General features: G+C 34.7%; 1 protein-coding gene across 1 annotated transcript in view; it reads left to right on the top strand.

Moving 5' to 3' along the window:
* The window catches only part of LOC117794118 (G1/S-specific cyclin-D2), a 156154-nt gene that overhangs the window by 106766 nt on the left and 22529 nt on the right, over positions 1-26859 (top strand). The window contains exon 4 of the mRNA XM_034634605.1: positions 2464-2638. Within this exon, the coding sequence (XP_034490496.1) occupies positions 2464-2638 (175 nt within the window). The remainder of the gene's footprint in view (positions 1-2463; positions 2639-26859) is intronic.

Here is a 26859-nt window from a genome sequence, read left to right as displayed (position 1 = left end):
GCTCACATTTTGGTGAATATACAAAAATTGACATTCAACATTTTTATCAAATTAATATGTTATAGTCAATAAAATTTCGCGTTTTTTGACATATCACACTTGTCTGTGAAAATTCGCTTTCTCAACATATTAACAAAAAAGTGTATATACACCAGAGAACTGCAACGGGTAAGAGATGTTCGATCAGACTCGAACATTGACTCGTACTCGTTGTGATTTTTTCACTTTGTTCAAGCGATCGGAGCGGATCGTTCGAACTGAGCGTTTGATTCGAACGGTCAGCTCGAATCAAATCGTCCGCGACCATGCTGATCGTTTGTGAACGTTCGTTTCGATCCAATCACGTTCGAGTAGCAATGAACGAAATGATTTTTGAGCGTTTGTGAGCGTTCGTTTCGATCGAGTCACGAGTCATGATCGAGCTTGCTGGTTGATTTGATTTGATTCATACCCGTTTTGTTCAAACGATCGGATCAATCATCGAGTCATACTCGAGTTGACTCGTTCAGAAAATGTGCGAGGCAGAGCGCGCACGTGGCAGCGTTTGCGCTTGCAATGATATGTATTTATGCGCGTAAATATGTATATAAATGCAATAGTATTTATCCTTAAGACGTTTATTGTAAAATTTATTACTGGCTGCGTATACAGACATACGTACATACATATGTATATACATACATACATGCAATTACACATGCCCATAATATAATAAAACTATTTTAATTTGTTTAAAGACTGGAAAAACTATCAAACTTTAAATTATTTAAAATAAATTATACTTTTGTAATAATAATTAATTTAATTTTTTCATTTTACTTTTAATTTAAAACTTAAATTTTTTACACACATTTTTCACCATTTTATTTTATATTTTATAAACTATTCTAAGTTGACATTAAATAAATAAAAAAAATTAAAACTAAATAAATAATTAATAATAAATAAATAAATTATAAATAATAGTTTTAATAAAATGTGTGTACATAATTGCGTTATATAAATATGCATTTGCATAAATATAATATAATTACATAAATATAAATGTACGTACATGTATGCGCACATTTATTTAGAAGAAGAAGCCGGAAAAAAAATACAAAATCAACAGTGTCGTTTTCGATCATACTCGAACAATCACAATCAAATCAAATCAGTCAGCAAGTTCAATCATGACTCGTGACTCGATCGAAACGAACGCTCACAAACGCTCAAAAATCATTTCGTTCATTGCTACTCGAACGTGATTGGATCGAAACGAACGTTCACAAACGATCACAATCAAATCAGATCGTATGACTCGAACGCCACTCGACCCGAATTGTTCGAAAGCAAAAAAATCATACCCGCGACTCGATCGTAAGCAAAGAGACCCGTGACTCGATCGAGCCCGTTGCGACCGAGTCTCTGAGTTGATTTGATCGAACTTGTCGCTCTGGTGCTCAATCATACTCGAACATACCCGTTGCAGTTCTCTGGTTGATACCTCGATGACCCAAATCCGACAACTGGTTCAGAGTATAACTAAATTTTAAAATTTTAGGGGTCATGTCAAATTGAAATAAAAAGTCAGTATGTTTGTCTGTTTAAATCAAAGCGCTAAAAAAGCTTGGATGTAATGATGGGGATTTATTCCATTTCGAAAATCTAGATATGTTTGTTCTACGACATTTTGAAAAAACCGCTAGTTTAGCGGGAGATCGCTAAATCCCGGTAAAATTAAAACGTCAACAATTTCCAAACCAAAAAAGCTACATATATGTTCTATATATCATTGGTAAGGTGTGTTTGAGTACTTTTTTTTCTAAGGGACTCAAGTAATATTTTCTGACAAAACGGCTTTAACATTTTCTGTTAATATAATGTAATACTTACAATTTCGCGTTTTTTGGTATATGAAGTGAATAAATACATTTTTCTAATTGTTCTGCTTTAATATAGAGGAACTTACATACCAAATTTGGGGTCTCTAGCTCTTATAGTCTCTGAGATCTAGGTGCTCATACAGACGGACGAAAAGACAGACAGACAGACGGAAATTGCTATATCGACTTGGCTATTGATGCTGATCAAGAATATATATACTTTATAGGGTCTCCCATGCCTCCTCCTCCTTATTCGTTAAAACAAGCCCAATACACCCCTGTACTTTTTTAAATACGGGGTCGAAAAAGCTTTAGCATAGTAGGCATTTGACCGACAATGAAAAACCGATGAAATAGGACGTGTTCTATTTCCATCGGCTAAATCACTGCTCTTATTTTTACTACTTTTATTCTTAATTTACAAATAAACACGTTATTGTGATCGAATTTCAGAAACAAAGTTTACAACAGGAGGAGTATCGCAGGCTATACATATTCCATATTTGCGAATTATTTTTCACAATATTAGAATATAGCAGCTAAAATTGTAACAATAATGTATTTAAAAAAATATATTTATTCCTTTATTTATTGTCAGAAATGGGAGCTATTCGTGTTGAGCCATCTGGGCTGGAATCTCTCTTCAGTGACACCTCTAGATTTTCTGGAGCTCTTGATCGTACGTCTGCCTGTAAAAAGTAAAAACTTTAGTGATATGAACATCGAGAAAGTGCGCCAACACGCACAGACATTCATTTCGTTAGCCGCCAAAGGTAAGAACAACATTTTTCTGTTTACTAAAAGTCCAATACAGACCAAACATATAGAAGTGATTGGAGAATTTGTTGGTATAGTACCTTCTTTCTTTGTTTCCTGAAGTAGCGCAGAACATTATAGCCAATACTCGTAGATTAGAGGGATTTATTGTTTTTGTTGCAAGTTATATAACAGGGAGAAGGAGGTATCTTCAACTTTAAAAAGTGTATATACTTCTTATCATCATCTGTCTGTTCGTCTGTGAAAACACACAATTTTTATATATTGTTGAAACTTTAAAAATTTGAAAACAGAATTAAAAAATTTAAGCGCGCTTTCAACAAAATCGAGTTCGTTGAGCTATAATAGTCTTGCACTAATGAGCGATATTTACTACCTACAAATTCACTACATTTAATAATAAAACCGAATACCTTCGCTGAGCGTAAAAAAAATAATAAATATTAAAAACTAGTGGGCTTCGCTCCCTGCTCGCTGCGCTCTCGGCGCTACAGTCGAGTATACTTGCCTGACGGAGACCCCGTAATAACCATTGATAAAAAGACTGGTAAAAATTAAAAATATTTAGATTACTTGACTGGGGAATACGTAGAACTCAACTGCCTAAGATGCTCGATACGCAGAAGATTTGATGCCCTTGCAGAGCGCTGTATTAAATGTTGTACGAATTTGGTCGAAATTTGGTCGGATATTTTAAAAATTCTTATCAAAAATACGCGTCGATTGATACCTCGATCACCCAGATCCGACAAATAGTTCAAAAGACAATAAAACTTGAAATTTTAAGTGAACTTCTCAAAATGAAATGAAAAGTCAATTTGTTTGTCTGTTTGCATCAAAGTGAAACAATTATTAGATTTAATGATGGGCAATTGTTCCTTTTCGAAAATCTAGAAATGTTTGTTCTACGACTTCTTGCGGGAAAACGCTAAATCCCGCTCAAATTTAAGCCCAACAGTTTCCAAACCATTGAAGCTACAGATATGTCCCATATAACAATGAAAGGTGTGCTTAAGGGCTTTTAGGCGTCCTTTAAACATTTTTTTTAAAGTACTCAGGTAACATTTTACAGGCGAAATAAGGTTTTTTGGCTTACATTTTGGCAATTTTTGAAAAATTTATACATGACATCTTTTTTGGTATATCACACATGTCTGTACAAATTCGTTTCGGCAATATATTACCGATTGAGTGTATATATACATTACGGTGTCCCGCTTTTTCACTATTTGTTTCGGATTTCAAACGCTGAAGTAGATACTTAAAGATGATGATCTTAAACGATTTTGTGCTAAACTTCAGAATATTCAAAAGTGATTTAGAGGTGGCGAGTTTTGATTTAAGGGAAAAAAAATTGTTTCTAAAGTGGAAGTTACGAAATTAGTAAAATTATAGTATCTGCAGCTATTTATTCTAGTCAACTTGATATTCATTCAAAAGATTTTTATTCATTCTTCATTTTAATAGTCATATATAAAAAGTTATAACACTTTTCCTAGCGATTTGGGGTCTACAATGTTTAATTTTCTAAAAAATTTCGATATTTTTAGACAAAAAACACAAATTTTTTTTTTGGAAATGTAAATGAAAATTTTTTTTAAGTATCTTATTGCAAAGAACATTGAAATCTAAGCAGATAAAAAAAATTATCTTGACAGCGTTTCTTAATCAAAAGTAATGGCTGTTTGAAAATCTGAGTAAAAGAACTAAGCGAAATTGTTGTACATCTTACTTATGTTACCGCATACCCTGTCTGTTGGCGAAGTCAGATCAAAGTGAAAATCATCTATTCAGTTTTTAAGTTTTATTAACTTGTGAGGAGCCTTACAAGTAAATTAAAATTATAAGAAATTAAACGTAGATTTAAATTATAAGAAATTAAGCAAAAATTAAAAATAATACATGCATTACACTTATTATGAAGCCTCTTGCTTGTCAATTCTGGCATATTTTTTCGGTGTGCTTCAACAACCTGCAAAAGGTTTTGGAATTCTGGTTCACTTCTAACCAAGTGCCTGTAATCATTCGCCATTTCAACGCCACGTTCAGCTACATCATTGACCGCAAACAAATGTTCAATTTTTTGTTGGGCTTGTAAAAAATTCGGGACCGAGTTCCATATATCTGGACCAACTTGTAAAACTGCTGTTGATATTTCTAGCATGTTGAAAAATATTTTGCTATTGCCCGTTATGAAATCTTGAATATTTGATATTTTAGTCAGCTTCAATTATTGCTGCCCTCATTGAAGATAGAGCTATACCGCGGACTTCAAGTCGTTGAATCACGTAGAGTTGTTTTTTTCACTTGGTCATCAAAATATGACAAAGGTGCCAGTGATTCTGATAAGTACCACTGATGACATAAAAATTTTTTTAATGCGGCATCTGAAATAATCTTATTGAATCTTTTGTAATTTAATATTTCCCTGAGTAAGTTTATATCATTAATGGTGCATAATCTGCTCTTCGGCATAAAAACCAATGTTTTAAGTAAACACGAATAATGAACACATTAAACTGCAATTGTGCATTAAGGCATGCTTTTTAATTCGACGACAAAATAAATACCGAATGCCAATTTTCGCCTTTTTTTTATTAATTTATATTTTTATTTAAAATTTTTATATTAAACTGAATTTTGTGCGTCACAAAATTGGAAATCAGAAATTTTGGGGCTAGAAATTGCTTTCGTCACTAGACTTTTACCTCGTTTTTTTTGTGGGATATCAGAAAATTTTGCAATTGCATTTGCTTTTGACATTGTAACTTTATCATTAATGCAGGCAAATAGTAAAATATATAAATTAAGTTGTTGAACGTATTTCATATTTAAAATTTTTTTTTCTTTAATTATAAAGAAAAACTAGGGGGCTCCACCCCCTGCTCGCTTTGCTCGCGTTGCTACAGCCGAGCATACTCTAGTGCCGGAGACCCCGTACTTACTATGAAAATAAAAGTTTTTCATACTAAGACTTGAATTTCGCCCGATCGGTCCTATGACAGCTTTATGATATAGTGGGCCAATTTTAACCAAATTTGGACAAGTTTGAACAAGTTAAATGCGTATTGTATCAGTTTGGCTTAGATATCTCATAAAACAAAAAAAATTTTTTTACTAAAACTTGATTTTTGGCCGATTGTTCTTATGGGCGCTATATGATATAGTGGTCCGATCCAAAAAAGAAACAAACTTGATCTGCCTGCTAAATAGAGGAATCTACATACCAAATTTGATGTCACTAACTTTTAAATATTTCTTATAATTAGGATATGAAATTTTTTTTCGATTTGTGGGCGATCAGTGGGGCGTGGCCGAAACAAACTTGATCTGCTTGCAATATAGAGGAACCTACATTCCAAGTTTTGTGTCTCTAGCTAGGATCTTTTTGTTCATACAGACAGACGGACATTGCTATATCGACTCGGCTGTTTATGCTGAACAAGAATATGGTAATTATCTATTATACGGTTCTCATCTCAAAAAAAAAAAAAAAAAACACAAATAGGGGGTGATTTATGATGAATTTATCAGTAAAAATTAGATTGGGGACTCACTTGGTTTATTTTTAAAAAATCTTTGAAGTTTTCATACAAAATTAAATTTTGCATGGCTGTTTTGTGCATTTTGTCACTACTTTGTCCGTTTACCAACACTACTTTTGTAACCATATCTGGTTAAGCTACTAATTTTGACGCGCACGATTTATAACCGTTTACCAACACTACTTCGAACTGGTGTTTAAATGTTGCCGTAACTTTAAATTAATAAAATATTTAATTAGTTAACCTCATATTTCTTTTTAAAATATACCATCTGCAGCTTCTGCGTCATCAGCGTCATCATCGTTTTCCCATGAGGATGTGAAATATATGGGCCGTAAGCAAAAATTTTTTTAAAAAAAATCGCGCGATTTTTTTTAAAAAAATTTTTGCCTGCGGCGCATTTTTCTCTCCTTATCAACTAAGCTCATCTAAATGGACATATTCATCTATGACCACCTCTTTGGAAGGGTTGTAAAGCCTTCCAATGGCCATAAACCCCTCATGGATCCTATCCGTGACATGTATAAACTTCAACTTTTCACTGAGTATTACGTTGTGACTCCGCAAGAAGTCTAACAACTCACTTTTAATGAGTCTAAGAAACTGTCTCGCAGTAACATCACAACCTGTGCACGACATTTTATAAAAATTAAAGCTTTCTGCACGATTCCGTTATATATAGTGTTGGAAAACGGCTAGAAATCGGGCGAGTCAAAATTAGGTACTTACCCAAATTCGCTTACAAAAGTAGTGTTGGTAAACGGGCAAAGTAGTGACAAATTGCACAATACAACCATGCAAAATTTAATTTTGTATGAAAATTTCAAAGATTTTTTAAAAATAAACCAAGTGAGTCCCCAATCTAATTTTTACTGATAAATTCATCATAAATCACCCCCTATTTGTGCTTTTTTTTTTTTTTTTTGAGATGAGAACCGTATAATAGATATTTACCAAGAATATATATGCTTTATAGGGTCTGCCACGCCTTTTACTGCCTGTTACGAACATATTCTTTAAAATTAGGGACCGTAACTGTCATAAGTTTTTAAAAAAAGTAAAAAATAATAATTAAATAACAATTTTTATTTGAAAGTTTAAAAATAAATTTTTTCAATAAAAATTTAAAAAAGTGATATTTTTGATTTTTATTTTAAATGTCACATTATGTTAAATGTTAACTTTTTATTTTTAATTTATTCTTAAAAGTTATTGAATAACTCTTATTTGTGACATTTAAAATAAAAATTAAAAATAACATTTATTTTCAAATTTTATTGAAAAAATCAAGAATAAGTGTTATTTTTCAACTATTAGGTAAAATTGTTATTTAATTATTATTTTTTCCGGTACTTTTTTTTAAGCATTTAGCATTTTTTGTCGTTAGTTCTTGCTTCAAAAAAAATGTTTGCGATAAGAGTTCACCTATATTATTATTTTTAGAAAACTTAACTTTAAGGAGAAGATGCTCTTAGAAATGAACAAAGCTGAACCTTCAACATTAGAGCTTGAATAATCGTCAATGCATCTAAGAAACGACGTGTTCTCCTTAATTTAAAAAATTTGAATATTTTTTATATAATACAAAAAGTTTACAAAAATGTTTTGATGACTTTTAATTTTTCGATCCTGGTGGACCTTTCTGTGGAAATGGCCGTATGTATACATGTACCTTTCATACTTTCAAAATTAAAAGTTAGTTTACAAGTTTAAGTTACTTCATATAATTTATTATGAGGTTAAACTTTTTAAAAACTCAAAAATGTTAAAAAGTAAGAAGATAATATGTTTTCATTTATATCAAATTTAAAATGTATTTGGTGACATTTATAGTTTAAGCAAGCGGGCACGAAATATGCAATCGGGAGCACTACAACAACATCTACAGCAAACACAACTTCTGATGTCATAAATTAAAGCAAAATGAACACATTTATGACTCTGTGCGTCGCCACGAAAAATCTGTGTGGTTGTTTGTTTTTACCAAACCAAGCAATTATACACTAAAAGAAGTTCGAATTAATTTTATTTGCAATTTAAACGCTTATTATGTGGTAAAAAACAAAACGCATTAAAACCAACTTTACTTTTTCGCACGGTGTACAAGACGCTGCTGAAGTCAAAAATCATAGCAAAATGAACACTTCTATGACCGTACGCGTCGCAGCCGAAACTTGAGCATTTGCTGTGTGTTTGTTGTTTCGTTTTATTGGGGGTCATAAATGATTTGCGCGCAGCGTCAAAAGTTCTTGTTGTAGCCGGAGCACTGGGAGCAGCGAGAGCAAGGGCTTGCCCACCGCTGGTTTAAGCCGTTTCGTTTCAACATGTTTTCTTTTTTGGTGGCTCCTTATCAAAAAATCATTATATCCGTTACTTAAAAAATAAGTGAAAGGGTATTTTGTTTTCGTTGGAATTTATGTTGTAGAAGGAAAACACCGACGTTTCTTGTTTGAGAAACATTTATTAATTAAATTCAGTTTTACATTATATGGCTTAAGAGAGCTAAGAGCTTAGAGCAACCAAATTTGGCACACAGATTTCGATAGACCCCACGCAGGTCAAGTTTGTTTAAATTTTTGACTCGCCCCCCTCCGCCTTCGCAAATTGCGAGAAACCAGAAAAACCAGAAACCACAGTTTTTAAAATTAACGTTATCTATTCGTATTATCTATTAATCCACAGAATCGCATCGAGATCGAACAAGTAGAACGGCAGTTATGTTTTAATATGATATTCTAAGAGTAATTTGTTGTATCTAACTGATAAAAAGTTGTTTGAAACAATCTCTCGAAGTTAGCTGATCAAAAAATGCGCTGTAAGTTGCTCACTTTATTCTGCTGAGCAAAAAACGGCATTTGGAAATTCGTCGAAATTAAATTTAAATGGTTTTACTAATAATAGTACTGAACTATATGCAATGCACATACCATTAGAATGGTAAAAGAGTGCTCTTTTAATTATAAAAAATTTTGGAAAAAAAAACACTTTTTCTCGGCAAATTTACGCTTTTTGTTTTCGTGTTACCATATGGTAACGCTGAGAAGTACAGGGTACATACATACATTTTAATCGCGTTTCGGTACTGTTTTCTTCATAAAATATGATTGTTCCTATGGCAGCTGTATGTTAGAGTAAGCCGATTTGAACCAAATTTGGTCAGGATGTATAAAACCAACTTAAATGCATATTCTGTGAGATATCTCAGAAAACAAAAAAGTTTGCCATACTAAAGGTGAATTTGACCCCGATTGTTCCTATGACTGTAGCTGTCATAGTACCTATAGTGCACCGATTTGAACCAAATTTGGTCATATATATCAAGGGGAGCTGCCTGTTGGAAAAAGCTGTGTTTATTTGACTTTTTCGCAAATATTCGTATTTTGTAGTATTAAAAAAACCTGTAAACTGTTATTCCCAGCGTTACCTTATGGTAAAAGCCAAAATAATGGTCCTGTCGATTATCCTGACAAGGACGTACAAAAAGAATGTGTTTTTCGTATTCAGCGACCTCAAACTTATCAGTCCTGAAAGTTTTATGAAGAAACTCGAAAAAACGTTGCTCAGGACGATTCGGGTTAATGCTTGAATATGATTTCCGGCATGTGGCCGCCGCTGCTGGTTCGAATATAGCCAAGTTTAGAGGTCCAATTTTCAAGCACTTTTTCGAGCCTTTGGGGCCGTATGTCGGCAATAACGCGATGAATGTTGGTTTTCAAGTCCCCTAACGTTTGTGGTTTGTTGGCGTAGACGAGCGACTTCACATATCCCCAAAGAAAATAATCCAATGGTGTTAAATCACACGATCTTGGTGGCCACTTGACAGGCCCATTCCTCGAAATTATGCGCTCATCAAATGTTTCCTTCAATAAATCGATTGTGACATGCGCTCTGTGGCATGTAGCGCCGTCTTGTTGGAACCATATCTCATCCACATTCATGCCATCCGATTCGGGAACAAAATAGTCGGATATCATGGCTCTATACCGGTTTCCATTAACGGTAACTGAGTCTCCAGCATCATTTTGGAAGAAGTATGGCCCAATGACTCCACCAGCCCATAGAGCACTCCAAACAGTCAGTTTTGTGGATGTAATGGCGTCTCAAGGGTCTCATGTGGATTATCCTTACTCAAAATGCGGCAATTTTGCTTGTTGAAGTAGCCATTCAACCAAAAATGAGCCTCATCACTGAACAAAATTTTACGATAAAAATCAGCATTGAGATCAATCTCACTTTCGGCACAAAATCACGACGCATTTCATGGTCTCGCGGTTTTAATTCTTGAACAAGCTGGATCTAGTAAGGTCGTAAGACAAGATCTTTGCTCAAAATCTTCCATTAAGTTGATGGACAAAGCTCCAATTGCTGTGCACGGTGGCGAATCTATTTATTCGGTCTACAGCGGAAATTGTTTCTTCGGTGCGCACTGTTCGACGGGTCTGCGGATGCGTATTATCATATAGAGTAAACGTAGTGCGAAAACGATCCATGGTTAACCGAATTAATGGGACGGAGCTTGCGGTACACTTCGCGAACTGATCCATTATTTTCGAAATAAATTTGCACAATTTGCAAGCGTTGTTCTTTTGTCAACCTGTTCATGATAAAATGGCAAACCAAACTGAACATAAATGACATTCGATTTAACAAAAAATGTCAGCTTTATCTCTACTCGAAAAACCAACTAGGAAGGAAGCAAATTTGTAACCATGAAAGACCACGTTCTTGCTAAAAAAAATCCGTGTTAAGCGAGGGCCAAGTGTACAAGTTTTCTAGCTGTATATAAGCTTTGCCATCCACCTTACTCTATGAATAGCTCCTGGGGTCCTTATTGTAATATTTTCCTTTTCTTTTTCAAGGAAAATTAAACACAGCTGCAACAGATCTTTATAGTCTTCACATGGGTGGCAGTTATTTAACTGCTCCCTTATAAACGCGACAGTATCATTACGAATACGGTCCGTAAGTATTTTTGAAACATTCGGATCAGTTAGACAATTAGATTTGTTTGCTCTGTCAATGCTATCTCACTCATCTCTTAAAATTTGATTAATTGCAATGCTTGGCGATGTGCAAATTTAGATTTGCAGAGCTTTAAACACCGACCCAGACACGATTTCTAGCACGTGGTGTCGACACGCTGAAATATCGTTTTTGCTTGCTCTTCGCCTGTACCTGATTTGATTGCTGGTGTTCCAAGCAGCTTGCTTTCTCCTTCACCCGACTCGAGATTTGTAAGACGATCAAGTTTTTTTTTTTTTTTTTTAAATTTTTCAGATCTGGCGTAATTTTGCCGTCCCAGTAAACGGTTAAAGAGTTCGCAGCTAAAAAAGATGCTCTTATCACTTTGGCAACAGAAGATGGTGTTTTGTTTCTGGCTCTGCAGACAGAACTTTTAGAAGGACAAATGCTGAGATTTTCACACCCACTTGACTGTGCGGACGCATTTTTGATTAATGCTGCTTTTCTCCAGCTAATTCCAGCACGGTCAAGTGATGAGTTGAGTTGATCTTTTTTTTTAAGGGTTACTTCTTTTTTCTCCTATTGGTTTAGTTGAAAATCGGAAACGTTATTATGACTTGGTAAAGTAGAAGCACTTGAGTCACTTAATTTAAAATTTTCTTTAAATGAATCATTTGTTTTTGATCTTTTAGCAGCCAATATCAGATTTATTTTTACCTTAAGCTCAATATTGATTTTAGACCCATGGTTTCTTGGGCAAATCTTCTTAGAATTCATCGTAGATTACGATTTTCATAACCGCTTTGTCACGAAAAATTTGACCCACTCTAATTTACGTATTACTAAAAGTTCAAAGATGACAGCAGCTATAAAGTGTAATATCAACAAACCTATGTAGCATACAGTTTTTGTGCTGCAAAAATAACCTGTATTGTCAGAAAATGTTGTGATGCCAGACAGTTTTGTTTTTTTTTTTTTAATTCGGGCTTAAACTAGTTTAAATTAAATAATTAGTTTTGCTTTTTTGCAACGCATTAAACAATTATGTGTTCTTATTCTCTTTATTATTTAAGGAAACAATTTTTTTAAATATGAAAGAAATTCAACAAATAAATATTCGTATTTTACTATCTGTCTGCATTAATAATAAAGTTACAATGTATAAAGCAAAGAAAATTGCAAAAATTTCTGATATCACACAAAAAAAAAGTCTAGTGACGAAAGCATATTCCAGCCTTAAAATTTCTGATATCCAATTTTGTGACAAACAAAACAAAGTTTAATATAGGCATTTTAAATAAAAATATAAATGGTTCCGAACCTTTACCAAAATTTTGGTGGCTTGCAGTCTTCTTTCATACAAAAGCTTAATGTGAACCCGGTTGTTTCTATTGCAGCTATATGATATAATAAACCGATTTTGACCAAATTTTAAAATATAATAAAAAGTAAAAAAAATGTTAATAAAATTAGATTTAAACATAAAATAAAAATCTTGCCTGGTCTGGGAAATGAACCCGCGCTGCATGCACCTGGGTCTAACACACCATACTCTGCACTAACTAGGTACTGAACCTGCCGGCTGACCAAACACTGCTATATGTAAATCGAAATAACATTTTTTGAAAAAGAAACGAATAATTATATTCACGCTGGCCGCTGAACCTGATTTGGCGGAGAAATTTAAGACTTGTAAAAAAAAAAAATAAACTAAAAAAATGTTAAAAAAAATGAAATTAAATAATGAAAATAAAACCTTGCTTGGTCCGGAAATTGAACATCGGAACTCTTGCGCCTAAGTCTGTACACCATCCTCTACGCCACCTATGCACTAATTCCAACGTCTGACCAAACACAACTTTATGTTAATTGAAAATTAATGCGAACTTTGACCTCGAATTTGACGCAGGTCAAAGAATTTTATATAAATTAATAAAAAAAACTCGAAGATTGGCATTCGCAAAAAGTAATTTTTTATATTCATTGTAGGTCACCCTTTTTGCACACAATGCAGGATGTCAATTTTCTTGTTTGTTTTTTATTAATTTATATTTTTATTTAATATTTTTATACTAAACTTTATTTTGTTCGTCACAGAATTAGATATCAGAAATTTTGGGGCTGAAATATGCAAAATAACACATAAATGTAACATGCGTGGCAGAAAGGCACGACTAATTTAATTCATTTGAAATAGTTTAAGCCCGAAATAAAAAAAAAAATGTAAAACTAAACTGTCTGGCAACACTGGCTATTTCAGCAATGCAAAACACAATTTTCTAGCAACTCTGAAACCCGAATCGTCATGAGCAACTCTTTTTCGACTTTCTTCATGAAACTTTCAGGACTGATAAATTTGGGGTCGCTGAATACGAAAAACACATTCTTTTTGTACGTCCTTGTCAGGATAATCGACAGGACCATTATTTTGGCTGTTACCATATGGTAACGCTGGGAATAACAGTTAACAGGTTTTTTTAATACTACAAAATACGAATATTTGCGAAAAAGTCAAATAAACACAGCTCCAACAGGGGGCTCCTCTTGATATATATGACCAAATTTAAAAGAGCACTCTTTTACCTTTCTAATAATGTATGCATTGTATATAGTTCAGTATTAAAATTAGTTAAACGAATTAAATTTACTTGCGACGAATTGCCAAATGCCGTTTTTTTTGCACTGCAGAATAAAGTGAGCAACTTAATGCGCATTTTTCGATTAGCTAGCTTCAAGAGATTGTTTCAATCAACTCTTCATCAGTTAGAGACAACAATTTACTCCTAGAATATCATATTAAAGTTAGTCTAATGTTCATATGTTGTCTAAAAATTAAGTTTTAGTAAATGCCTTTTGCTTGTTACCATATGGTAACGCGAGTTACCATATGGTTCTGTACCTAGTTCTATACCTAACTAGAGGTGGGCACGGGCCGTGCCGAACGTCGTGGCCCATGGGCCTTTTTAAAAAATTGTCGGGTTGGGCCTAAAAACCTCATTTCGGGTCGGGTCGGGTCGGGTCGGGTCGGGCCGGGCCGGTCTCGTTCCTGACTTTCAAGCACAAAGGCATGAAACACACAAACCTTTGTATTTTTGTTCGCATGTTAAGTTCAAATATTGATAAAATATAATTTTTGAATAAGAATTTGAAATAATTACATATTAATCTTAATGTAAGTTCTGACATCTGGAAATGTGTGAAACGAAAGTAGATCGAAATTGTTAAGTTTTCACATTAATAAAATTTTATTTTTGAATCTAACTTTGAAATTTTGAAAAATTATCAATCACGTTTTTGTTGAAGTTTTTGACGATCGGGCCTGGCCGTTCTGGGCTCGGGCCGCAAAAAAAATGCGTCGTGCGGGTTAGTTTAATTAACTATGTGTTTAATTAACTACAGCTAATTGGGCCGTTTTTGCCTTTTGGTAAAATTTTTATTTTTTTTTTTTACTAAAAAAATTCTTATCAAAAATACGCGTTGATTGACACTTCGATCACCTAAATCCGACAACTAGTTCAAAGGATAATTAAATTTGAATTTTTGAAATGAAAAGGCAGTTTTCTTGTATATAATAAGTCCTATATACCGCAGGAAAGGTATTTAAGGACTTTTTTTCTTAAGTACTCGGGTATCATTTACAGGTGAATAAGGTTTTTTAGCTTACATTTTGGCGAATTCTGACAAAACGGCTCCAACGATTTTTATTTATTTTCAATATGTTTTAATACGTAAAATTTTGTTTTATGATTTTTTTTTTGCTATATGATACTTAAATTTTGGTTAAGGGATTGGAAAGACATTACCTGTTAACTGAATTTATACATTTTTCGATCCGATGAAAATCACGTTTTAGTACGAAAAACTATTTTGTTTTGAGATATCTAAACCAATCTGACAGATAATGCATTAAAGTTAGACTAATACATCCTGACCAAAATTGGTTCAAATCTGTCCACTATATCATATAGCTGCCATAGGAACGATCGGTCAAAAATCACGTTTTAGTACGAAAAACTTGATTATTTTTTTAAATATCTCATCCAATCTGACAGATAATGCATTTAAGTCATTTGTATACAACTTCAACAAATTTTGTTTAAATCGGTTCAGAATCGGGGGTGCCGCAGAAATCGAAAACAACCGAAAACCAACCAAAAATCAACTTTAGGATATTTAAGGTGACACAGATTTAATAAATCTCACTATTATAAAGCTTGTTGTGCATAAAAAGTGTTCCTGTTTAATCTTATAGTCTTTGAGATATAAATTTTCCACTATCGTCTAGACACTATAGCTAGATAAACCCTGTTCGAGATAAGTTTCTAGCTCAGCTCACAATCGGCCACTGCCGATATGCTGCTGATCTAAGTAAATAGAGTCCTTCATATGATAAGAGGATGACGTGATATGAAGCGTCATAAACAATGCGTCGTAAACATATGTTCACATTAGTATTGATTGTTAAGGGCACTCATTGTAATAGAATACGGTAGTTTAAGATAATAAATAATTCAATAAACCTGCCCAATTTCTCGGCAGATCAGTCCAAAAACATAACTCGAGCTGTGTACCCCAATTCGCCGCGCCGATACTTCGTATTTTCATTTTGGTGACCCCGTGTATCTTTTCACGCAAGTTTTTTGTTTGAAAAGTAAGCAAATCGCGAGTGATAAGTTTAAGCGAAAGTAAATTTAAGAAATTAAAAGAAAGTTTTACTTTTGTGACGATAATTTAAACAAATCGAAAGTGTTAAGATTAAGCAAAAGTGAAATAAAAATATAAATTATAATAATGGATAGAATATGTGAAAGTATTGAAACCCAAAAAATTTTGGGCAACACATTGGAGAATATTTTGACTGCGGCAGAGGGCAACTCGATGGACTTAAACCAACTGCGGGGCTTAAACAAGGAGCTCCCTACCATCACCTACAGTTTGGAAAGCGACAAAATACAGTTGCTAGAACGCAAGGTAGAGGCGAAAAATACGCCGAACTTTAAGAAAAAGTACGGCTATCAGGTACGTGGACTTACAAATAAAAATTTTACACTTCTCAGCAGGATCTCTCCTGAAGAGACTGCTAAGGTGACAAAAAAAATGTCCGACAGTTCGAGTCAATCACAGGAATCACCTATATTGTGTGGCACAGTAGCCGAAAAAGCGGACAGATTAGATTCTCAACTTCAAAAATGTGAAGTTGAAGAAACTAACACCGCTCTCCCCAATCTCACACAACAAGAAACTAAGTGTGATGAGATATGTGCAAAGAGCATTAAAAAGGCTAAAGACGGGAAAGTTGTGGGCAATTCCCCTTTGAAATGCAACTCTTCCGAACAAGGAACCTCAGAACACCAGGCAAAATTAACGGAAATTGTTAACAAACCCGAATTTAAATATACAATATTCGGAATTTGTGACAAAACTCAAAAATTAGGTCACATGGCAAACCTTGATAATCAAAAAAATATTTTGGCAAAGAAATCCTGGCGGTGGAATCGCAAAAACATATGCACTTAAGACAGTGACATGTGAATCAGCTGCCGCACCAATTTTGGCAGTTAATTGCCCGCAAATAGCAGAAAAACAAGTAGGGAAAGCTATGAAGGTAAATCCTGAACAAATGTGGTTCGTTAAATATTTGTCCGAGGTAAAAAATAGGTACAAATAGACTAACAAAAATATTATTATACTTTGAAATCTGGTTCCCTCGTCCTACTAAATGAAAAAAATCTAACTCAACAAAGTTGGAGGAGGGGTAGGGTTACCAAGCGCATTATAGCTAAAGATGGGCTTGGTATAATGGTAGAAGCAAGGACCAGAAATGTAGTGGTGATAAGATCCACACACAGTGTTTCTCCATTTATTACTAAACATAAAGAAAAGTTAAATAATAATAAACAAATTAATAAAAACAATCAATTAAACGAAAAGGAAATGATACGATATATCCACACATATAAGCCAAGTAAGATTAAAAGTAAAAAATTGGTACCGTCTATTTTAACATTTTTATGTCCAAAAAATCATATTGTCAAAATGTAAAACAAAAATTTAATAAGGCAGGACTATTTTATGAAGATCAGGGCATTGTGGGGCTTTCAACGACGACATGGAACGTGGGTATTCATGCAGATCTTGAGAGCTACGGCGCGTTAAGGCCTCGAGTGGAGAAATCGTGGGCTTCGTTGTGGACCATAAGGGAGAGACTAAAAAACAACGTAATCAAGCAAGCCCAGGCAAGAAAGGCACAACATGTTCCAAGGGCACCACTGAAAGCAATCTACCATGCTTTGTTTGGGTTATTGTATGAAGACGACACCGATGAACTTCTGCAAATAATCCAGCAAAGTGGACGCAATGAGGATTACTTGCTCGACCTGGCCAAATTCATGAAAAGCAATATGAAGTCATTGGAGGAACTTCAACATAGTAAACGTAAGAATCTACCTAATGCAGAACGCCTGGATCACATCGATTGACTACGAAGTGTCAAGAAGCATATCCAAAGAAGTACCCTAAAGATACCAGAAAGCTTCTACGTAAACGTTATGCAATCCAAGAACATTTGGTACCAATTCTACATGCCGAATTGGTTATTCTCAATGGCAAACGAAATAACTACTGATGTCATTTGTACGAGCAAGCCTAAACACATTGAACTGCCTGTACAAGAAATCCTTCAGCTTCAGCCAGGATGCGAACTCCACACTGAAGACGTCACGCTTTGGGCTTATAAAGACCTGACAACAGATGTGGATTTTTGGGTACCAGCATTGAACCCGACTACTTAGCTACCGGAGCACATCAAGTTGGAAGGAGAACCACTAATTTTCCTGTGGATTTGGATATTCACCACGTAGCAGTATTAATCACCGCAATCATCGTGGGAGTCGCCTACCTCTTCGAGCGAGTCTGCCAGATGTATTTATTTAAAAAATAGAATTATAAATAATTAGTACGATCAAAAGGCTTATTTGCGGCGGAAAAAATACACAAAATACAAGTTGAATACCCCTGTTCTATCTACCAATAGAAAACGGATTAAAAGTATTGCATTATTAATTCCCCACATAAAATTAAGTTTATATTGAAGCTGACAAAATTAATTTGAATAAACTTATTTGAAAGGTACTCGTTTTAACAGGCCCAAAATGTTTAATCTTTTAATGTTTAAAGTATAAAAATTCCACTGAGTCAGCTATATAATCATATTGTTTTGAAAGCTTAGCCTTTCAACAGGGCCAGATGTTTAATTTTATAGTATTTAAGATATAAATTTTCCACTAACGTCTAGACACTAGAGCTAGATAATCCCTGTTCGAGATAAGTTTGTAGCTCAGCTCACAATCGGCCACTGCTGCGATATGCTGCTGACCTAAGTAAATAGAGTCCTGCATATAATAAGGGGACGACGCACTCTGTTTCCTGTTGTATGGGAGGGCGGCCATAAATACTTCTAGTTGAGGTAGAGGCTTGAAACTTAACACAAAATTTTTATAAATTTATAGTAGGATTATGTATAAAATTATTATTATTGGTATTATTAATTTATATTTATATTTAAAATTTTAAGATTAAACTGAATTTTGCTTGTCACAAAATTGGATATCAGAAATTTTGGGGCTAGAAATTGCTTTCGTCACTAGACTTTTACCTCGTGTAGACGTTTGTTTTGTGGGATATCAGAAACTTTGGAATTGCTTTTGCATTTGACATTGTAACTTTATTATTAATGCAGGCTCGCGTTGCTACTGCCGAGTATACTCTACTGTCGGAGACCCCGTACTTACTATGACAAAAAAAGTTTTTCATACTCAGACTTGGATTTCGCCCGATGGGTTCAATGACAGCTATATGATATAGTGGTTCGATTAGAACCAACTTTGGTCTGGATATATAAGTCTAACTTAAATGCATATTCTATTAGTTTGGTAACGATATCTCGTAAAACAATAAAGTTTTTCATACTAAGACTTAATCTTGGACCGATCGGTCCTATGACAGGTATATGACATAGTGGTCCGATTTGAACCAACTTTGGTCAGGATATATAAAACCAAGTTAAATGCATATTGTATTAGTTTGGTTAAGAGTTCTCATAAAACAAAAAAGTTTTTCACAGTAGAACATGATTTTCGCTCGATTGGTCCTATGCCAGCTGTATGATATAGAGGTCCGATAAGAACTTACTTCGGTCAGGATTTTAAAAACTAGCCTAAATGCATATGCTATCAATTTGGTTAAAATATCTCACTAAACACAAAAGTTTTTCATACTAAAACCTAATTTTGACCCGATCGGTCCTATGAAAGCTATATGATATAGTGGTCCGATTTGATCCAACTTTGGTCAGGATAAGTTAAATGCATATTGTATCAGTTCGGTTGAGATATCTCAGATTCTTACTTAAACGTGATTTTCGACCGATAGAAAAATGTATTTATTCACTTAACAGGTAATATCTTCCAAACCCCTGAACCAAAATTTATGTTTCATATACCAAAAAACGCGAAATTGTACGTATTGCTACACATTAAAATTTAAAAGAAATCGTTAGAGCGTTTAAGAATACGCCTTAAAGCCTTCAAACACACCTTTCCAATGATATATAGAACATATCTGTAGCTATGTATCTATGGTTTAAAAACAGTTGAGGTTTCAATTTTACCGCGATTTAGCGTTTTCCCGCTAAGCTAGCGGTTTTTTCAAAAAGTCGTAGAGCAATATTTTCTAGATTTTCGAAAAGGAATAAGTCACCATCATTACATTTAAGCTTCTTTAGCGCTTTGATGCAAACAGACAAACTGACAAACAAACTGACTTTTCATTGTATTTTGAGAAGTCCACTAAAATTTTCAAATTTATTTATCTTTTGAACCAGTTATGGGATTTGGGTGATTGAGGTATCTATCGACGCGTATTTTTAAGTAGAAAAAATAAAAAAAAAATTGTAATAAAAAATAAAAAATTTTACCAAAAGGCCTTAACAGCCCCATTAGCTGCAATCATTTAAATTTTTCCCTCTCACTTACATCCCCGTAGTATAACCCAGGTTGGTTAGAAAAAGTTTAAGTATGCTATTTTGTAAGTTAGGACTAAACCTTTCGATCGGTATATAACTCGATCTGATCGGACAATCGAAGCAAATTTCCAACTTAGCTGTATATAATGTTAGTCGTCTTTCGCACCATTCGTGATGCTTTCGTCACTAACGCGAACTGCCGTCCGCAGTGATGATTGGGCTGAAAACAAGTGTTTGTATGGAAAACTTTTTTGTTTCCCATCATACTGCAACGCAACCTTATAATTCTTCATTAAAAACTTTATAAAACCAGTGCGAGCTTAGTGAAAATCGGTATACTCATTATATAGCTGCCATAGGATTAATCAGTCTAAAATCTATTTTTTGTTGAAAAAATCATTTTTTTTAAAGACAAACAGCAATAATGTAACATCATATTAACAACAACAACCACAAAATTTTTGAAGATATTTTTTAGTATTTATATGTACACGATTTTATTATAAAGTAAAAATTAAACAAGTATAATGGAAAAATTCAACAAATATATGTAAGATAGGAAATAATAAGTAATTTATATGGATTGTTCCAGTAAATCAATAGCTGATTTTAATTGCTTCGAATTTGATTTAAATGGAAGTTTTCTTTGACTCATAATGAAAGGATCAGAGCTTAAAAGCAATCTTCTAAATAAATCTGTATTCGTCAGGACTCTAGAAATTTTGCGCGTATGCTTCAGCCTTAACAGTTTTATATCTTTGTTTTTTGCTTTTGCAGCTTTTTCATAAAGCTCTCCAATCGACACTAAGCAATTTTGCATAAATCTCTCTTTGTAATCATACATCTAAGCCATTCATTTGAGTTTTAGTAGCTTCGCATATGTAGCATTTCGCTGATGACGTTCCGCTTAAAGCATTACATATTTTGCCATCAACCATTGTGAGTTGCAAAGAATGTTCAATTTCAATTTTCTGATTTCCTATGAGAAATGTTGTGGGTCTAAGCTGATCAATTTTATTTTCAAAGTATTCCTCTTCGGTAATGGACAGCTCAGTAGTTTCTTTTTTAAATTGATTTCAAATAGGTATGCAGTAGCGGACCGACGATGGTCGAGGATTTTTCCAAACACATGAGTCTAAGGGGTACGTTAGATGTTACAAACAAGCTGTTGTCTGCCAGGTCTTTATCTGCAAACATTTGTTTATATTCCGAACGGCCAGTGCTACCATCAAATCCCCACTGTCCCGTTAAAATGAGATTATTTACCGAAACATCTTTTATATTATGGACAACTACATTCTGAAGCTACAATATACATGTTGCTGTATGATCCAGTAAATTTTGAAGCTTAACTTTAGCGTGGGATTCGTTTACTATGATATTATCTGGACAGCTTTTAGTTTAAGCATTCAGAAGATTTTTGTAGCTATGAATTTACAAAAGTACGAATCAACAAATATTGATGTTTTGTTAAATTTGCTTCTTTCAAAAGAGATAACACTTCTGCAATAAATCCTTGGGAGCGCACAAATTCTGGTTGGACACCCAATGAGCGCATATCAGAAGCAGCAGACTCATAATGTTTTGCGACTTTTGAACACTCCACAAAATATTTTTTTGGACGACCACGAGCCAAATTGGAGATTGTTGGTTGCACATCGCATTGTTTTGCAGAAATGGATTCAATTACAGCCAGCGAATCAGAATGGTTATTCAAAACGGATGTACGCTTGCATTTGATCCAAAACGTTAATAACTTTCTGCAAACATTTTCTAGGCATTTTCTCAACTCATCTTGGTCTAGCTGATATCCCATATGATTGACATATTTAAAAATGGCATCCCGTGCATCATCATTTAATAAAATACTAAGCTATTAGCATAGAAAAACCGAAAAAAAACACAAAACATAAAATAAAAGCAACAATTACAAAACACAACAACAACAACAATAGACAACTACGACAAAAAACAGCAACATACAACGCATCTTGCATCTTTTCGGCGGCGTCAGTCAGGTACTCGTCAAATACATGTGATTTGTATACCTGAGCCCATGAAAACGGGCAAAAAGGGTATAATGTGTTTGGCAGAATGTATGTAACAGGCAGAAGGAAGCGTGACAGACCCCCAAAAGTATATATATTCGTGATCAGTATCAACAGCCGAGTTGAGCCATGTCCGTCTGTCTGTCCGTCCGTCCGTCTGTTTGAACGCGTCGAACTCAGAAACCATAAGAGCTAGAGACTTCAAACTTGGTGTGTAGGCTCATGGATACCATAGCCAGATAAAGTTTTGTTTTTATTTTTGGATCGGACCACTATATCATATAGCTGCCATAGGAACTATACAGCGAAAATTAAGCTTTAGTATGGAGAAATTTTTTGATAGAATATGCATTAATGTTGGTTTTGTACATTAGGTGCAAATCGGTTCCATAGATATAATTGGTCGAAAATCAACTTTTATAAAAGAGTACCTGGGCTCAGGGTATCCTACTGTCGAGCGTCCTCGACTGTAGCAGCACCTCACCGCGAGCGAAGCGAGCCGGGAGTAGGCGAGCAGGGGGCGGAGCCGTCTATTCGCTTGAAATAAGTAAAGGCTTGGTGTATGTTTTGATTGCCTAAGAAAGGGCATAAAATTCGACGTGCAGTTCTTGCACCTGCCGCTCATGTGCAGCCAATCATCTAAGGCTGCAAAAAAATGCGCACGGAGACGAAGCTGAAGACGAAGATGAGGACGAATTGGTTGCGCTGCGAGCAAGCCGATAAGTGCATAGTGAAAGCCGAATATGCTGCGTTATTTTGGCAGTTACAATAATTTCATCATTTGATGAAGAACCTTTTTGCAAGATAATTTGTTTTTAAAACTTAAATTAAAAAGGAAAACCTCATTTCGAGTCTACCCAATTAATTTGAGTCGGATATGATGTTCTGCCAAAAGCTAATAAAAAGTTTTTGGAATACCATATAATAGAATAAAATCGCTAATTTTGATTATTTTTTGTTAAAAATTAAGCCATTTATAAGAAAACAACAGACTAATTTCATCAAAGTTCAATAATGCCTGCTCAACGATTTTTCAAATGCAGAGCAACGAAAAAAATTCAAAAAGTAACGGCGACAAACACGAGCGATTCTGCTTCAAATTCAGTACCGCACTGTTTGAAGCAGACAGATTGCGTTTCGTCTTCATCTTAGTCTTTGTCTTCGCTTGCACTACGAACACATTTGAGCGAATTCATATGATTTGCTTTACACAGTTTTTGCTTCATTTTCGTCTCAGCGCGCACTATGTTTGCAGCCTAACTCTATTGCACCTTGGAAATCCTGAATCTCAAACACCTGGCAGCTCTGCAGCTCAATCAGAAGAGAATCTGCAAGCTTTAATATCAATTAAGCCCGAACAAGGCACTCCTCTTATCCCTTCTGCCCAAGCCTTACTTACCGCTCAGGATTTCAGCTCAAATTTTGTGCGTCTGGTAACTTCAGTGATCTCAGTCAAGAGTCAGTCGGGCGAAGCCCTACCATGTCGCGCACTGTTAGAGTCTTCCAACATGCCGCGATAGCGTCAATTACTTCGGCTCCTGTCAATCGTTGTGGATGATTTGGCTTTTCCAAGGCGACGTGCGGATTTTCGGAGCCCCAAATGCAGCAATTTTGCTTTTTGACGCAACCACCGAGGTGAAAATGAGCTTCAACTGAATAGATGATTTTTTGATATTTTTTGATATATATTATCACCACTTTGGAAGTAAGTTTTCAGTATTTCCCAATTTTCTTCTACCGTAAATTAACCATTTCGTAAGCCGCAAACCTTTTACTAAATATTTGACACACGGGCAATGTCATTCGAGCTGTCGAAGTCGAAATAATAGGTAGTTCAAAAAGCAACCGCTATATGGGCTACCCTGTACTTGCCAAATCCGGACAATGTGAGCAAAGCTTGCCAGTTGACTGTAAATTGGATTATTTAATTCGCCGATCTTGGGAATTAAAAAATTCGTTTATGTCTCGTAGCAAGGCTACCGCAGAGGAATTAGATTGTGAAGATCATTTCAAGTTGAACGTGTCTCGCTTGCCAAGTGACACTTACTGCGTTCGACTTCCACTAAAACAACCTATTGATGTACTTGGGGACTCATACCAATAAGCGTATAGACGATTTTAGTCGTCTTTCGCACCATTCGTGATGCTTTCGTCACTAACGCGAACTGCCGTCCGCAGTGATGATTGGGCTGAAAACAAGTGTTTGTATGGAAAACTTTTTTGTTTCCCATCATACTGCAACGCAACCTTATAATTCTTCATTAAAAAACTTTATAAAACCAGTGCGAGCTTAGTGAAAATCGGTATACTCATTATATAGCTGCCATAGGATTAATCAGTCTAAAATCTATTTTTTGTTGAAAAAAATCATTTTTTTTTAAAGACAAACAGCAATAATTTAACATCATATTAACAACAACAACCACAAAATTTTTGAAGATATTTTTTAGTGTTTATATGTACACGATTTTATTATAAAGTAAAAATTAAACAAGTATAATGGAAAAATTCAACAAATATATGTAAGATAGGAAATAATAAGTAATTTATATGGATTGTTCCAGTAAATCAATAGCTGATTTTAATTGCTTCGAATTTGATTTAAATGGAAGTTTTCTTTGACTCATAATGAAAGGATCAGAGCTTAAAAGCAATCTTCTAAATAAATCTGTATTCGTCAGGACTCTAGAAATTTTGCGCGTATGCTTCAGCCTTAACAGTTTTATATCTTTGTTTTTTGCTTTTGCAGCTTTTTCATAAAGCTCTCCAATCGACACTAAGCAATTTTGCATAAATCTCTTTGTAATCATACATCTAAGCCATTCATTTGAGTTTTAGTAGCTTCGCATATGTAGCATTTCGCTGATGACGTTCCGCTTAAAGCATTACATATTTTGCCATCAACCATTGTGAGTTGCAAAGAATGTTCAATTTCAATTTTCTGATTTCCTATGAGAAATGTTGTGGGTCTAAGCTGATCAATTTTATTTTCAAAGTATTCCTCTTCGGTAATGGACAGCTCAGTAGTTTCTTTTTTAAATTGATTTCAAATAGGTATGCAGTAGCGGACCGACGATGGTCGAGGATTTTTCCAAACACATGAGTCTAAGGGGTACGTTAGATGTTACAAACAAGCTGTTGTCTGCCAGGTCTTTATCTGCAAACATTTGTTTATATTCCGAACGGCCAGTGCTACCATCAAATCCCCACTGTCCCGTTAAAATGAGATTATTTACCGAAACATCTTTTATATTATGGACAACTACATTCTGAAGCTACAATATACATGTTGCTGTATGATCCAGTAAATTTTGAAGCTTAACTTTAGCGTGGGATTCGTTTACTATGATATTATCTGGACAGCTTTTAGTTTAAGCATTCAGAAGATTTTTGTAGCTATGAATTTACAAAAGTACGAATCAACAAATATTGATGTTTTGTTAAATTTGCTTCTTTCAAAAGAGATAACACTTCTGCAATAAATCCTTGGGAGCGCACAAATTCTGGTTGGACACCCAATGAGCGCATATCAGAAGCAGCAGACTCATAATGTTTTGCGACTTTTGAACACTCCACAAAATATTTTTTTGGACGACCACGAGCCAAATTGGAGATTGTTGGTTGCACATCGCATTGTTTTGCAGAAATGGATTCAATTACAGCCAGCGAATCAGAATGGTTATTCAAAACGGATGTACGCTTGCATTTGATCCAAAACGTTAATAACTTTCTGCAAACATTTTCTAGGCATTTTCTCAACTCATCTTGGTCTAGCTGATATCCCATATGATTGACATATTTAAAAATGGCATCCCGTGCATCATCATTTAATAAAATACTAAGCTATTAGCATAGAAAAACCGAAAAAAAACACAAAACATAAAATAAAAGCAACAATTACAAAACACAACAACAACAACAATAGACAACTACGACAAAAAACAGCAACATACAACGCATCTTGCATCTTTTCGGCGGCGTCAGTCAGGTACTCGTCAAATACATGTGATTTGTATACCCTGAGCCCATGAAAACGGGCAAAAAAGGGTATAATGTGTTTGGCAGAATGTATGTAACAGGCAGAAGGAAGCGTGACAGACCCCCAAAAGTATATATATTCGTGATCAGTATCAACAGCCGAGTTGAGCCATGTCCGTCTGTCTGTCCGTCCGTCCGTCTGTTTGAACGCGTCGAACTCAGAAACCATAAGAGCTAGAGACTTCAAACTTGGTGTGTAGGCTCATGGATACCATAGCCAGATAAAGTTTTGTTTTTATTTTTGGATCGGACCACTATATCATATAGCTGCCATAGGAACTATACAGCGAAAATTAAGCTTTAGTATGGAGAAATTTTTTGATAGAATATGCATTAATGTTGGTTTTGTACATTAGGTGCAAATCGGTTCCATAGATATAATTGGTCGAAAATCAACTTTTATAAAAGAGTACCTGGGCTCAGGGTATCCTACTGTCGAGCGTCCTCGACTGTAGCAGCACCTCACCGCGAGCGAAGCGAGCCGGGAGTAGGCGAGCAGGGGGCGGAGCCGTCTATTCGCTTGAAATAAGTAAAAGGCTTGGTGTATGTTTTGATTGCCTAAGAAAAGGGCATAAAAATTCGACGTGCAGTTCTTGCACCTG

Source organism: Drosophila innubila, chromosome X (assembly GCF_004354385.1).
Source record: "Drosophila innubila isolate TH190305 chromosome X, UK_Dinn_1.0, whole genome shotgun sequence".
In the NCBI taxonomy this organism is placed as follows: Eukaryota; Metazoa; Arthropoda; class Insecta; order Diptera; family Drosophilidae; genus Drosophila; species Drosophila innubila.
Note: the sequence above shows the minus strand (reverse complement) of the source record. Positions and strands in the feature narration are given on the sequence as shown.